This window comes from Ovis canadensis, chromosome 18, assembly GCF_042477335.2.
Source record: "Ovis canadensis isolate MfBH-ARS-UI-01 breed Bighorn chromosome 18, ARS-UI_OviCan_v2, whole genome shotgun sequence".
NCBI lineage: Eukaryota > Metazoa > Chordata > Mammalia > Artiodactyla > Bovidae > Ovis > Ovis canadensis.
In genome coordinates, this window is record NC_091262.1 from 32,373,941 (window position 1) to 32,389,952 (window position 16,012).

The 16,012-nt window shown below is 44.3% G+C and overlaps 1 protein-coding gene and 1 long non-coding RNA gene across 2 annotated transcripts; both read left to right on the plus strand.

The window, feature by feature from the left end:
• The first annotated feature begins 1,068 nt into the window (after positions 1-1,068).
• Positions 1,069-4,129, plus strand: LOC138423440 (myeloid-associated differentiation marker-like). The gene has a single exon (XM_069559327.1). The coding sequence runs from the start codon at positions 1,128-1,130 to the stop codon at positions 2,028-2,030; it is 903 nt and encodes a 300-aa protein (XP_069415428.1). The 5' UTR covers positions 1,069-1,127; the 3' UTR covers positions 2,031-4,129.
• Positions 4,130-4,940: 811 nt separating this feature from the next.
• Positions 4,941-6,325, plus strand: LOC138423441 (uncharacterized). Its single transcript, XR_011250261.1, has 2 exons — positions 4,941-5,345; positions 5,487-6,325. It is a non-coding gene; the product is annotated as an uncharacterized lncRNA (long non-coding RNA).
• Positions 6,326-16,012: the final 9,687 nt, after the last annotated feature.

The window sequence follows — 16,012 nt, forward strand, 5'->3', positions numbered from 1 at the left end:
TGAGGTTCCCCCGTGACATCCCACCGTGAGTCATGCTGGGTTGGGGTCTCCCTTCCCCAACGGGAAGAGTCACATGTTAAGGAAAAGTTGGGCAAAGGATTCAAAGCAGTCCCTACTTCCCATGTCATCTTGTCCCCACGGCCTTGCTCTCACCTCATGGCTCCTCCCTGTTCACCCCTGAGGCTGCCCTCCTCCGGGTGGGGCTGTGTCCCCTCAGATGGCAGCTCTTTCTAGAGATGCTACAGGGAGGAGAGGCTGGAACACGTGTGTCTTCAGTTTGATGTGGAAGGAGGCTGTGTCCTGAAGGCGGGTCCTGGGTCCCAAAACTCCCACCCACAGGGCCCCTGCTGACAAGTGGGCTGTAGAGCAAACTGCTGAAACCCACAGTTGATACTTAATCTGGGATTCCCAGTTCCTAGCCATGTCACCTTAAGGAAAGCACTGGATTCCCCAAGTGTCAGTCTTCTCATACGGACAATGGAGTGAGCAGTACTATACATAGTCCCTTTTCTGAAATCCCCAGGTCAGATCTACTCCAGGACTCAATATTTTTTAGCTTTAATCACATAACCTGGTGCATCTCCCTACATGCCATAATACCCAATGGGGCCTGGAAGCACCTTTTAATCAAACATCTTAGTATTTCTACAACTGAACTCTTGAAACATTTACACTAATTGAAATATAGACCACAAATGGTCTCATGTCTGTTCAGGTCAAATTGCTTACGAAACAAGGTTTTTCTTTTAATTTCTTTTCCAGTTTCAAAGACTCAAAGGTTTGGGGGTGTAGATAGAGACCACACTATCATGTGTCTCTGCAGATAACAGCACATAGCACAGGACGATCGAAAACGTTCGTAATTTGAGGCCAGACCCAACCCAGCTGGGAGCTTCGGGATAAGACAAGTCTGACAAGGCCGAGGGTGACGGGTGCAGAGAAAAAACTGCAGAGCAGCTGTGCTGTTATCAGGGGTCTGAGTCACATATCCTGAGCCTCAGTCATCACAGGCCCCCTGAGCCTTTTCCAGGCGTCTGACTTAATCCGCCTCCAGAGCTGGACCTTTCTCCCTCAGTGAGGACCGCAGCCATATTGGTGACACAGACTTGCACCACCATCACAGCACCATGAGCTTGTTCTCAGGCCTGGACTCTGTCACCATCGTGGGCTATTTCCTCCGCCTGGGGCAGCTGCTCTCCACCTGCGTGCCCTTCTCGCTGGTGGCCGTCGAGGACACCCTGCGGGAGGGCATAGGTAACTGGTGCTTCTTCGTCTGGTGCTTCTGCTTCTCTGCATCCCTCCTCATCCTCCTAACTGAGTTATGTATATTCCGGTCCCGCTTGCCCCAGTATTGGGATGGTTTTCTCCATGCCTACGCCTTTTATTTTACCTTCGCCTGCCTCTCAGCCTCCATCATCTTCGGCATCACCTACATCCAGTACTTGCCTCAGGGTCCTGCCCAAAACCACGCCATCACCGCCACTGCCTTCTCAGCCATGGCTTCTGTGTTTTATGCCCTGGAAGTGGCCTGGGTGTGTGCCCAGCCCGGCAATATATACTGCTTCGTGTCCACCTTTCAAGGCGTGATCAGGAGGCTGGAGCACGCCGTGGCCTGTGTCATCTTCGGCTTCATCACTAACATTGACTTGTACCGGCACCAGCCAGCCCTGATTTGCTGTGTGGTCGTGTACTCCATCTGTTTCGTCCTGGGGGCTGTGAACTTCTTTATCAATGGATGTGACTGCGACAACGACAGAAGGCTGTCCATTCCCTACCCTGGTTTCCTGGTGGGGCAGACCGTGCTCTCCATCCTCCTCTACACCACCGCGGTGGTCCTCTGGCCACTCTACCAGTTTGATGAGAATTTTGGGGGCCAGCCTCTAAGGTCCAACGATATGACTTGCAGCAGTGACCTTTCCCCCACACTGTGTGTCTGGGACCAACGACTGGCTGTGGCCATCCTGACGGCCATGAACTTGCTAGCTTATGTGGCTGACAGCGCATACATGGCCTTGGTTTTTGTAGGGTAACGCTCTGCCCACGAGTCTCCATTCCTCTCCTTAACAGAAATTTCATTACTGAGCTCTGCCTTCTCTGACGTCCTCTTCCTGGCTCCCTCTCTCCCTCCTCACACCCTTCCCCTCTCATATCGCTCTCTTTTCTGTTCCCTTCCCTCCCTCTGCTCTGACTCCTTCCTGTTTTGTATGGTTGCCACATTCTCTTCTGCCTCTTTCTCTTGAAATTAAAAGACACTTACTCCTTGGAAGGAAAGTTATAACCAACCTAGACAGCATATTAAAAAGCAGATACATTACTTTGCCAACAAAGGTCCATCTAGTCAAGGCTATGGTTTTTCCAGTGGTCATGTATGGATGTGAGAGTTGGACTATAAAGAAAGCTGAGAACTGAAGAATTGATGCTTTTGAACTGTGGTGTTGGAGAAGACTCTTGAGAGTCCCTTGGACTGCAAGGAGATCCAACCAGTCTATCCTAAAGGAGATCAGTTCCAAGTGTGCATTGGAAGGACTAATGTTGAAGCTGAAACTCCAGTACTTTGGCCACCTGATGCGAAGAGCTGACCCGTTTGAAAAGACCCTGATGTTGGGAAAGATTGAAGGCAGGAGGAGAAGGTGACGACAGAGGATGAGATAGTTGGATGGCATCACCGATTCAATGGACATGAGTTTGGGTAAACTCTGGGAGTTGATGATGGACAGGAAGGCCTGGCGTGTTGCAGTCCATGAGGTCACAAAGAGTTGGACACGACTGAGCAACTGAACTGAACTGCACTGAACTTACTGTTCCATCTTTCCTATATTTTCTACTCTTTGTCCCTTTTCTGATCTTTCTTAATTTTCTCATCTCCTGTGTCCTGACCACCTCTCCCCATTTTCCTTCTTCTGATCCATCAGGACCTGAGACTCCTTCCTTCTCTGCCCACCACCCGCTCCTGCCTCCTAAGGTGCTGACTCCACAGCACACAGCTCTCTGTGCAACTGTTCATACCCTGGGCCTCTGGAGGGGGCCTCATTGCAAAGCATGTCTGTCCCCTGGCAATGCCTTAGTTGATGTGGGTGAGTATGAGGCAGTGAGGTTGGGGAGCAGGGTAGATAGGGATTGGACCCTCTTTCTCCCAGTGGAGGGAGGTGTCCACTCCACCTTTCCTTTAAGTTAAAAAATAAATCTCTAGAGGTCCATAATTTCCAGCAGCAAGAGGATTAAAGCAGAGACCCTGGGTCCCTGGGACCCACATGTTGCTCCAGGTGTTCCAGCCCCACCTGAGATTGGCTCCAGAATTTTTGCAGGCTCACTGAACACCCGCTGCCTCAAGGGCATCTTAGAGGAAGCCAGGGGTAGATACCCTTCCATCCCAACTACTCTCTGAGGAATCAAAGTAGGAGCTGGCAGAGAAACCCAGGGTCTTGCAGACACCTGTCTGCAGTGTTTGTGAGGGGAAGCGATGTGGCCCTCCTGCCTCAGTGATCAAAACAGCAGGCCCTGCCTCTGCCGGGAGAAGAGCATGGCCACTGCAGCCTTAAAGCTGATGTTAGTTGGATTTCTTTTCTGGTTAGAAGGGCACACGTTACTGGGTGGCCCTAATCTTAAGAGAGAAGGTTCCTTTCATTTTACTTTTTCTGGCATGGTTTGAACGGGGTGGGGATTTCTGCTGCCAGTCAAGGGAACTGCGTTTGTTGAATGTGTGCAGCACACACGTGTGTTTCCGTGTGCCAGCTGCTTTCTGGTGCTGCGTCTTGTTTCTTTGTGACTCAAGAATAATGAGATCCATGTAAATGTGCATCATTTTTAAAAATTCTTGGAGCTCCTGGTACCCATCAGCCCCTGCAGTTAATTACTGCAAGAAGCGTTGTCCAGAGGTGGTGTCCCCTGTACCACGTCTACAATGTTAGTTTTTAAACTTTTAGCTCAGAGAGTAAAGAATCTGCCTGCAATGCAGGAGCCCCAGGTTTGATCCCTGGGTCAGGCAGATCCCTTGGAGAAGGGAACGGCAACCCTCTCCAGTATTCTTGCCTAGAGAATTTCATGGACAGAGGGGCGTGGTGGGCTACAGTCCCTGGGGTCGCAAAGAGTTGGACACAACCAGCAGACACACAAGATAAAAGTAAAAAAACATATGAAATCCACAGATCCTAATTACCCCAAATTTGCCTGGAGCTCAAAGCTGCCAAGCAGACTTCCTCCTCTTGCAAGCAAACCACCCTCTCAAGGAAACCCTCCCTGAGTCTCTATTCCCCTGTCTCCACCCCTCCAGCCCACCATTTACCACCCCGGCCAAATCCTAGAGAATGGCCCAGTGTTAGGAAAGAAGAGGTGGGGCCCACCATAATGCCCAGCAACTGATCCCCGAGCTCTTAAAGGGGCCCTGCCAGCTCCCAGGTGCCTCCTTTTAAAGGTGTGTGTGTGTGTCTTTGTACATGCTGAGTGTGTGTGTGTATGTGTGTGTTGTGTGTGTGTGTCTTTATACATGCTGAGTGTGTCTGTGTGTGTGTTTTGTGTGTTGTGTGTGTGGTATGTGTGGTGTGTGTGTGTGGTGTGTGTGTGTGGTGTGTGTGGTGTATGTGTGTGATGTGTGTGTGTAGGGTGTGTGTGGGGTGTGTGTGTGTGTGTGTACTCTCAGCCACAAAGCCTCAGAGCCCAGCATCCTGGCGTCACCAGGGCCAGAGGGGCCAGGCCAGCAGAGCTGTGGGGGAGGGGAGGGGAAGGACCCCCTCTGCTGCCCCACACTCCTGTTCTGGGATGAAGTGTGTGATCCTCACCCAGGGGCAGGTTGCATAGGTGGGGAGGGCTCCCAGGAAGTGGTTCCCATGGCAGAACAATATTAAGAAGTAATGTAGTAATTTCCATATTTTTAGGAAGACAAGAAAAATATAAATTTATTCTCTGCCTATTTGGCCTCCTCCCTCACCTCTAGTGTGGATTGTGCATCCACGTTATGTGTTAACTAATCTTCCCTAAGGGCAGAAATACCTGCTCAGCCATAAAGATGAATTTTTCTTTTCCTGGTGCAGCCATGTAACTCCTTAGGAGATAACAATGCTTATTTATGACTTTATTAATACCACAAGTTCTATTACTAGTATTCTGCCTACATTACTTTTATATGACTTTTTTCTTATATTACCAAATGTTTAACGGGGCCTAAGATAAAAATAACGATGACCAAGTGACTTGAAACAATTGACCTGATGCATAGTCTGTAAGACCCATGACTGTGACAGTATGACTCTAGATATGGGAAGAAGCAACAGGAGGGAACCATTTCCCGGAGGCTGAGGGACTCGTACGGCAGGTGGCCCGGAGGAGCTTGCTGCTGTTTCTAGGACTGGGTGAGTAAGAGCATTTGAGTGGTTTATCAGGGAAATTCTTAACTCTTGAGACAAATTTGTCAAAGATGCCTCCCAAATTTTATTGAAAATAAAACTAAAATGGACAGGATTGTGTAATAAAGAATGTTGCCCACCACTCAGGTTGACAAGAATCAAGTCATCAGCCATGGTTGTTGCTGACCTCGTATCCATCCTGGAGGGAAATCAGAGTGAAGATCTGGATGAGGTGCTTTGCTCTCTGGGAGACCCGGCAGAACCAGCCCTCAATTAAATATTCACCAGAGAAATATTTATGGACTCAGGGACTTGCATCTTCCCATACTTAGAAAAGCACTAATATCGTTAACTAAGGTATGTGTTCCTCTCAAATAGCAGTCACCTAAAAAGACCTGGTTGCATGGACCCTCTCACCAAAATCACATACATATTTGTGTATGTATGTGGCATGTTTAAAAAGCAGAGACATCACTTTGCTGACAAAGTCCATCTCGTCGACCTATGGTTTTTCCACAAGTTGTGTACACATATGACAGATGAACCATAAAGAAGGCTGAGTGCCAAAGATGCTTTCGAATTGTGGTGCTGGAGAAGACTCGAGGGTGTCCCTTGGACAGTAAGGAGATCAAAACAGTCACTCTTAAAGGAAATCAGTCCTGAATATTCATAGGAGGGACTGATGCTGAAGGACTGAAGGACTGAAGCTCCAACACTTTGGCCACGGGATGCCTAGAGTTGACTCATTGGAAAAGACTCTGATGCTGGGAAGATTGAGGGCAGGAGGAGAAAGGGGAGACAGAGGATGAGATGGTTGGATGGCATCATCAACTCAAAGGACAAGTTTGAGCAAACTTGAGGAGACAGTGAGGGACAGGGAAACCTGGCGTGCTGCAGTCCACGGAGTCGCAAAGAGTTGGACACGCCTGAGCAACTGAACAACAATGACAAATGGTATCACAAAATAATGGCTATAATTCTCCTCAGCTGTTTACTGTATCCTTGTAGCTTATTTATTTTACACATGGTGGTTTGTATCTCTTACTCCTGTTTTACCCCTCCCACCTCCTCTCCCCACTGGTAATCATCAGATCTCTGTGTCTGTGAGTCTGCTTCTGGCTCGTGGATAAGTTCATTCACGTCATATTCTGGGTTCCACACACAAGTGACACCATACGGCACTTGTCTTCGCTTTCTGGCTTTCTTCACTTAGTATGAGAAGCTGTAGGTTCATGTTGCTGAAAATGGCTTTATTTTAATATTTTCTTTATTTCTCATATGGAAATGGGGCAGATTTGCATCTATGAAATATGGAATATTATATATTTCACATATGGAAATAAGGGGAAGATTTCCTTTTATGAAATATGGAATTTTATATATTTCCTGTATGAAAATATGGTGGCATATTTCATATGGGAAAATAGAATTTCCCATATTTCACATGTGAAAATATAGGGGCATATTGCCACATATGAAAATAGAATTTCTTATATTTCCTATATGAATATAATGTGGCATATTGCTATTTATGAAAATAGAATTTCCTATGTTTCATGTATAAACATATGGGGGCATATTTCACATATATAAATACAATGTTCCATGTTTCATGTATGATAATATGGGTGCATATTTTATATATGAACATAAAATTTCCTATATTTCATATATGAGCATAAAATATGGGTGTATAGTTCATATATGAAAATAGAATTTTCTGTAGCTCATATATGAGAGTATGAGCAGTTCTAAAGCTTCTGATTTAGTAAATAGCATCCAGGAACCGCAGTGAAAATCATTGTGCCTTTTGAGTAATGCTTTTAAAGACTTGTGATAACTGTTCTAACTCAAGTACACTGCTTACATCTCAGTATATACATACAAAAGTCTTAATTTGAAATAGTAAGATTTCTAAGTGACTTCTATTTTAGAGAATTGTGAAATGAAATTAAAATGTACGCATCAAAAATAATGCTAAAGTGTTTTATCAGAGAACACTGACAAAAGCAACTCAACTTAAAAAAAAACCATATTTATCCTCTAGTTAGATTTATTGACTTGACTAATTAGTTCTTCATGAAGCAAAAATTAAGAGTAAATCTACTTCATGTGATTTTTAAAAATTTCATCAAAGTTAGTTTCTTGATAGCACCTTTTATTTTTAAAAATTTCCCATTTTTATTCTGCTAATTTTTTTCTGTTGATTATTTTTTGTATTTATAGCTAGCCTTCAACTATTTTTTAAAATGAAGTACAGTTAATTTAGAGTACTATGTTTGTTTTCAGTGTACAACATGCTCATTCATCGTTTTTACTGACTATACTCGATTTAAAGGCATTACAAAATAACACCTATATTTCCCTCTGCTGTCTGCTGTATGCTTGTAACTTATTCATTTTATATGTAGTGGTTTGTATCTCTTAATCCCTACCCCTGCATTGGCCCTCTCACTTCACTCTTCCCACTGGTAACCATGAGTTCTCTGTGTCTGTGAGTCTGTCTCTGTTTCACGGGTAATTTTATTTGTGTCATATTTTAGGTTCCACATGTAAGTTTTCTGATATGGTATTTGTGTTTCTGACTTACTTCACCTTCTATGATGATCTCAAGGTTCATGTTGCTGAAAATGGCATTATTTTAATCTTTTCTTTATTTCATATATGAAAATATGAATGGATATTCCATACATGAAAATAGAACTTTGTATATTTCATTTTTGAAAATATGGGTGGATATTTCCACACATATAAATAGAATTTTCTACATTTCATATATGAAAACATGGGTGCATATTTCCATATATGAAAATAGAATTTTCTAGATTTCCTGTAAGAAAGTATGGGTGCATATTTCCATGTGTAAAAATTGATTTTTTATATTTCCTATTTGAAAATAAAAGTTCTTATATTTCCTGTATGAAAACATGGATGCATATATCTATACAGGAGAATCTAATTTTCTATATTTCCTGTCTGAAAATATGGGAGCAGATCCTAGGGTTAGCTCTCCTGATAATGTTTTTTTCTGGCATTTGGAGACTATCACTGTGGGTGTTGCCATTGTCCTTTCCCAAGACAGAGGAGGGGCATTCCCCCCCTTCCCGCTGCTGTCCTGCATTTATTGTTTGTAGATGTTTGATGGTGGCCCTTCTGACTGGCGGGGATTGAGTCCTTATTGTCACTTTTGATTGTCATTCCTGAGGTAATTACAGATGCTGACGTCTTCTGTGATGGAGATTTGGTGTTTTGGATTTTTTTCCCCCTGAAATCGTGGGAGGAAAATTTACCTGTGGCAAGTGGCTTCTAGAAGGTTTGTTGTGTTTGGAATTTATTTTGGCAGTACCTGCCCCGGGACATTTCTTGAGGATAGCTGTCATGAACAGCCCGCCAGGCTTTCTGAATTGGAGGTGCCAGTGAGCACCGGTGGTCGAGTTGAAGTTACAGGAAATGTCCACAAGGGAGCAGCCGTTTCTCACGCCCGCCTCTGGACCCTCCAGCAAGGAAAGCCTAGGGAAAGTTGGCTTCCTGGGATGTGAATTGGAGTGGACTGTGCCTGACCAAACACTTAAGGGCTGGTGGCTCAGTACTTCTCCTCCCTAAAGCTTCACAACCCTCTGTTCCACTGTCCCATCCGGGGCCACAGCGTCCTGCTGAGGGTGCTGAGGTGCCAGGAGGCAGCACTCTCAGGAAGGAGGCTTGAGTTGGGAACCTCAGCACCAGGAGACGTGGTGGCTGGGTGTCTGTTGCCCCCAAGGTCCTCCAGCCCTTGATCCCACTCGAGACTCTGGTCCCAGCCAGAACACAGCAGACGATAGGCCTTTAAAAGGGGTTAACCGAAGGGCACCGTGCCAGGCTGTGTGGACCCCACCCCAGTCCAGCAATGGAACCGAAGATGCTCAGCCACCAGGGATGGGATAGCATCCCACGTCAGGGAGGCTGGAGATAATAAAGTAGGCACCACTTTTCTTTCCTTTTCTTCAACATCTTGCCGATGCTGCCTTGCAGTATAGTTGATTTGCAATGTTGTGATTGCTGCCAGGATACAGCCACCTGGTTCAGGCAGGACGTATCCGTGGAGTGTATTTGTCCTTTTTCGGATTCTTTCGCCATAGAGCTTATTGCAGAAGGTTGAGCAAGGTGCTGAGCGTCAGGTCTTTGAGGATTATCTATCTCACGGGCAATTTTCTCTGTATATGAGGAAGGAAGCGGATAATCCTTGTGGAGTGTCTCTTAGAGACACGTATTTCTGGGTATAGGTCAGAAATAGAGATTTCTGTGTGTATGCGAAAGGAAGGAAGCTGATAATCCCTGTGTATTACTGATTACAGATACACGTTTGTGCCTGCGTTAGTCAGACAACAATAAGGAGAGAAGCTTGAACCTTCCAACAGCACTGGTGGGAATGGTGAAATGGTGCTGCCGTTTTGGAAAACAGTCTGGCAGTTCCTCGAAATATCAAACTTGGAGTCACCACATGACCCAGCAATTCCACGCTTATGGATAAACCCAAACACTTGTGCACACATGTTCACAGCAGCCCAATTTCCAACAGCCAAAAGGAGGAAGCCACCCAAATGACCATCAATAAGTGATCGAACAGATACACACAGTGAGGTCCATCCACACAGTGGAATATGACTCAGCCATGAAAAGGAGTGAAGCTCCGACATAGGCTACAATGTGGATGGACCTCGAACACACAATATTCAGTGAAAGAAGCAGACACAGAAGGACACATAGCACGTGATTCCATTTATAGGAAATGTCTCGAACAGGTAAATCCACAAAGAATGAAAGTGGGTTTGTGGTGGCTAGGGGATAGGGGAGGGGGTGGATGGATGGATGATGGATGATGGATGTGAAAGGTTGTTGCTGAACCATGAAAGACACCAGGATTCTTGACGTCTGGAGGAGAAGAATTCAATCTGAGGCCAGAGATGAGGCTTGATCGCTGAGAACTTCGGTGTAATAAAGTTTTATTAAAGCATAAAAGGGATAGAGAAAGCTTCTGACATAGACATTAGAAGGCTGCAGAAAGAGTGCCCCCTTGCTAGTCTTTCAGTCATGTTATATAGCTACTAGCAGTCTGCTAATTAAAGAAAGGCATTATCTCAAAATTCAGAGAAAGGCACCAGGCCCCTCACCCACAACATGCATTTTGAGATAACACTGGCACCAGGTAAGTCATCCTAGGCCATGAAACGATTGACATAAACCTTGAAGAAAGGCAGATTTCCACACAAATATATCGTTTCATTAACACAGATTAGGAGAAAAATGAGTATAACATACTGGTTTATCAAGTGGGTTCTGAGCCTTTAGGCGGAATTGACTTGAAGACAGAGTCCAGGGTAAATGCATAGTTTATTAACATAGTTTAAGACAAACATTTCCATAAGAAAAATGCATTGGTTAGCTCAAGGTTTGAGAAAAGTTAAGTTTAGGTAGAACCGGGTGTCATTAAGGCAACACAAAATTTTAAGAGAAACCTGTTTTTATATTTGTATACAGACGGGGTAAATATATAGCACTAGTTTGTTTCCTCCTGGCGCTTAAGAGAGAGGTAAAAATGTCTGACACTTGCAGCCTATTTCCTCCATTTGGAGACCCCTGGCCTTCCTGCCTGTTACCTTCTCAATCTCCGCTTTTCTTCTAGGAGAATTATGTTGCCTAGGGAAAGGGGCTTCATTCTCCTTCCATAACTGCTTCCGAGCTGATAAGGGGCATTGTCCCTAAATTGGTGAGGCATATTCTCCTAATCCTCATATTGAGGGTCTCTGATCCAGGGGCCCCGAGTAGTAGATGGAGGAAGCTGCGGCAGTTGCAGGAGTCTGAGCAACCATTTGTAACTTAAAAGCCTTCATGCAACTAGAAACAAATCCAGCTACACAGTTACAGATGCAGGGAGAAAACAGCAAAAACAGAACAATCAGAATTATTGTTATTAAGATAATTTTCCACCATGGGGAACTAGTTAACGTCCAAAGTGAGGCAGTTGAGTCTTCAGGAGTATCCATAGGCTGAGTCATCCTGTTCATGTGTTTAGTAAAATGAGTAACATTAGTGCTCACATCAGGTATATATGTACAGCACGGGGTGTGAATAATGGCACAAATTCCTCCCTGTGAAGGTGTCAGAATACCTAAGGCCAATCTGTTTTGTAAAACCACCTTTCTAACTTGTGCTTTTTCAGCATTAAGAGCTGAAATAGCTTTTTGAGACTCTTGCAATGCCTGTTGAGTAAAATTAGTCAAAGCATCCACTTGTAGCATAACATCTGTAGTTCCCAAAGAGGGAACAAACTCTGCAGCTGAAGAGCCTGAGCTTCTCCATCTTGTAAAAGAACTCCATTTTGCAAAGGTACTGGGCAAACAGACTTAGACTTTGGATATTGCCTACACTTGCCCCACTGTGCGTGAGCCAGTCAGCCCTTAGGTTAAACCTCCTGACTTTAAGTTCAAGAATTTGTGATTTACCTTGGAAGTAATGACTTACTTTTGTGATTTACCTTGGAAGTAATGAGTTACATTTGTGATTTACCTTGGAACTAATGATTTACCGTGGAAGTAAAAAAAAAAACAATTAGAAATCCACACACAACCCTATAGAAGAGGGTAACCAATCAGTAGTCCTTCAGCCTGAACACCCCCTTTGTTACCCTTTCACCTGAATATTCCCTATATAAGCAGTGTAACCCAAAACTCGGGGCTCCTCTCCTTAGCCGCTGCGTCAGTAACAGTGGGAGCCCCAGCTCAAGCTCGGTAATAAAAACTCTCTTGCTTTTGCATCCGATGTCGGCTCCCTGGTGGTCATTGGGAGATTTCATGACTTGGGCATAACACAGCCAAATAATTACACCAGTGAAATACAGACTTTGCCCACCGAGTTTTAAGGTGTGGTAAGTTGGCTGGCTTTTCTGGAAGCTCTGAAAATATGAAGCCATGAGTAAAAGCTAGACCTAGGGTGCATCTCACTATCCAGCCAGGGGGAAGCCATGCCCATAGGTAAGAGCCACATACCAAAAGGTCCCTTTTGGAGCAAGCCAGCATGACTGAGATATCCAGTCCCAATCAGTGCTTGGCCAGGCAAAGGGAGGACCTGAACTGGGGTTGGAAAACATGGGAATGATTACACTGCATATTTCCTGAGGCAAAAATCCCAATTTTTCCAATCATTATAATTAAGTTGTTGGCTAACTTCTGGGGATGGCTCTATTTGTTCCCAGCAAATAGGCGCACTAGATATTAAACGTCCTTTTTCAGGAGTTAGCCATATAACCTCATCCCATATTTGATAAACGTCAGGTAAAAAGCCACCATATCTAGACCCATTTACCTTATGTGTAGTGAAATAGTCATTAAACCGAGACAATGTATAATCAAAATTAAAAGTCACCTTATGTCCATAAAGTACAAAGTGTTGCACCAGTCCATCTTAGGGTTGTTAGATGTCATCAGATTAAGAAGAGGCATCATATATGATTGCTGTCGAAGGTATTTGCAGACTTGGAGAAAGTCTTTTCCTTGAAATGGAGATGTCCACCAAGGGAAGCCTTCCACTGATGAAGAGAGCAGCGCTCCGCAGACCCAGCAGTTAGATCAGTTGTGAAATGCAGCGTAGGAGCCCAGGACAGGAAGGCATTGTCTTGAGGATCAAACGGCACACTCAGGACGTTTGGAGTCAGCAGAAGTAGGCTCACATAGATGTTCAGGCCCATCTGAAAAGTACAAAGTCAGAGCATAGAAAGTGAAGACATAAAATGACGTCAGTTAGTTCTGGTCAGGGTGCCACCTCTTAACTCGAGTGTGAGGCACCCACGAATCAATTCCTGCCACTTTGACAGCTGTGGGAGAAGAAAGAATAACCTGGTAAGGACCTTTCCAGAGGGGCTCGAGGGACTGGCCTCCAGATCCCAATATTTTTACCAGGACCTCAGTTCCTGGCTCAAATAGAGGCTTGCTGGACTCAGAGGCTGGGTCAGGGGTCACCCCCCAGAGTTTCGTTAATGCCTGTTGAAAAGCTGAGAGCTGAGTTACATATTTAGTTAATTCTAAGGCTTCAGGGTCTATAACAATGTCTGTGCATAAAAAAGACCTTCCATAAATACATTCAAAGGGGGACAGTCCCTCCTTTTGAGGGGCAGTCCGAGCCCTCATTAAAGCTATGGGTAGGACTTTAATCCAACTGTCCTGCGTCTCTTGAGTTAATTTGCACAGATGTCTTTTGATAGTGTCATTAGCTTTTTCAACCTTTCCTGAGGATTGGGGTCTCCAGGAACAGTGTAAGTGATATTCTATTCCTAGAGCTTTAGACACCCCCTGAGTTACAGCAGCTTTAAAGGCGGAGCCATTGTCACTCTGAAGGCCCCGTGGCAGCCCAAACGTGGGGATAATTTCATGGGTTAAAATTCTTATAACCTCCTTAGCCTGTTCACCACGACAGGGAAAATCCTCAATCCATCCAGTAAAAGCCTCCACCCAAACTTGTAAGCAAGAATATGCATTAGCTTTTGGCATATGAGTAAAATCAATTTCCCGGTCCTCGCCAGGATTCCACTTCGTTGTAATCCAGATTTTGCTAGATTTTAAGCCTTTGGATTATTTTTCTGACAAACTTCACATATTCTGATAATGTTCTTTAAAGTGTTCACTACATTTTTACCTTCAAACAAACGAGAAGCCATCTGGTAAGTACTCTCTACACCTAAAAGGGTGTAAGCCCTTAAGAATTTTCCACTGAGCATTTTCAGGAATTAATCATCCATCCTCGGACTGTAACCATCCTTTAGCAGTAATCTTTGCTCCTCTTTTCTCATATCTTTCTAATTCTTCCAGTATATTGTGTTTTTTTTCTGTTTCACAGGACCTGTCCTGATCAAAGGCTTCTGCAGGGAAGGGGTTTCTTAAAGTGCCACTTTTCTGGCTTGAGTCAGCCAACTGATTACCTTCAGCTACTTTACTCCCATCCCTGCTGTGCCCTTTGCAATGCATAACAGCTACTTCTTTAGGACAATAGATAGCAGTTAAAAGTCTCTCAGTCTCTCTGAAATGCTTAATAGGTTCTTCTGTTGCTGTTTCAAACTGTCTTCCTTTCCATATTGCAGCATGAGCGTGTAAGGTCAAATAAACATACTTAGAATCAGTGTAGATATTTATCCGCTGTCCTTTGCTTAGCTCTAGAGCTCAGGTCAGAGCCACAATCTGCTAACTGAGCAGTGGTTCCCTGGGGGAGAGATTTTGCTTCTAAAACCCGTTCAGCCATCACCACGGCGTAACCTGCTTCATGCTTCCCATCCTGAACTAAAGAATTGCCATCTGTAAATATTTCAGTGTCAGGATTGCCTAATGGGGTGTCCATTAGATTTTCCTGAGCTGCATAGTTTAAAGTTAGAAATTGGGAACAATTGTGATCAGGTGTTTCATTTTCCTTCTCAGGAAGGAAAGTGGCAGGATTTAAATTTCCACATACTTTAAGCTTAGTTATCGGTCCTTCTAACAACAATGACTGATATTTAAGAAGCTGACTGTCATCCAAGTATTAACCTTAGAGTTTAAGAGTCCACTCACATCATGAGAAGTCAGTACAGTAAGATTTCATCCATTAATTATTTTGAGTTCTTCAGGTGTTAATAAAGCCGCTGCCCCAATTACTGTTAGGCAGTGGGGCCACCCACGTGAAATCACATCTAATTCTCTGCTTAGATAAGCAATAGGTTGCTGGTGAGGCCCTCAGGGTTGTGTCAAAACTCCCAAGGCTATACTTTTTCTTTCAGTGACAAACAAATTAAATTCTGACCCTGTGGGCAAGCTCAAAGCAGTATCTTGCAGGAGAGCAGTCTGAAGAGGCTTAAAAGCCTTTTGAGTATCTGGAGACCAAACCAGTTTGTCGGTTTGGGCCTGCTGAGTCTCAGTTATAAGTTTATATAAAGGCTGGGCAAGTTCCCTATAACCCAGAATCTAAATGTGTCAGTAGCCTGTGATTCCCCAAAATCCTCTCAATTGTCTTAAAGTTATAGGAAGGGAGTGCTTTAATATAGGCTTAGTTCTCTCAGGGCCTATAGTCCTAGTCCCTTCTGATATGATTAGGCCCAGATATCTACCAGATTGTTGACAAAGCTGAGCCTTTTCCCTTGATGCCTTGTAACCGCAGCCTGTCAGAGAGTTAAAGAAATCTGAGGCTCGCGAACAAGCTTCCTCTCTCTCAGCGCAGAGCAGAATAGCATCTGCATATTGTAGCACCACTGCTTCGGAGCTATTCAAGTTTTGTAGATTTCCTGACAAACTTTACCCAAATAGGTGAGGGCTGTCACGAAATCCCTGGGGCAAAAATGTTCAGGTTAACTGAAAAGCTGGCTGCATAGGGTCTTCAAAGGCAAATAGAAATTGACTTTCCTCCGCGAAAGGCACTGAATGGAAAGCATCTTTTAAATCAATCACTGAGAAATATTTGCCTTGTTCAGGAATTTCAGACAATAGAGTATAAGGATTAGGCACACGGGGTATAAAGGAGCTACAGTCTCATTTATTTTTCATGAATCTTGAACTAGTCTCCATCTACTACTTGATTTCTTTATACCCAAAATAGGAGTGTTGCATGGACTGTTACAGGGAATTAATAGCCTCTGCTCCTTTAAATTCTCAATGATAGGTTTTAACCCTTCCTTAACCTCA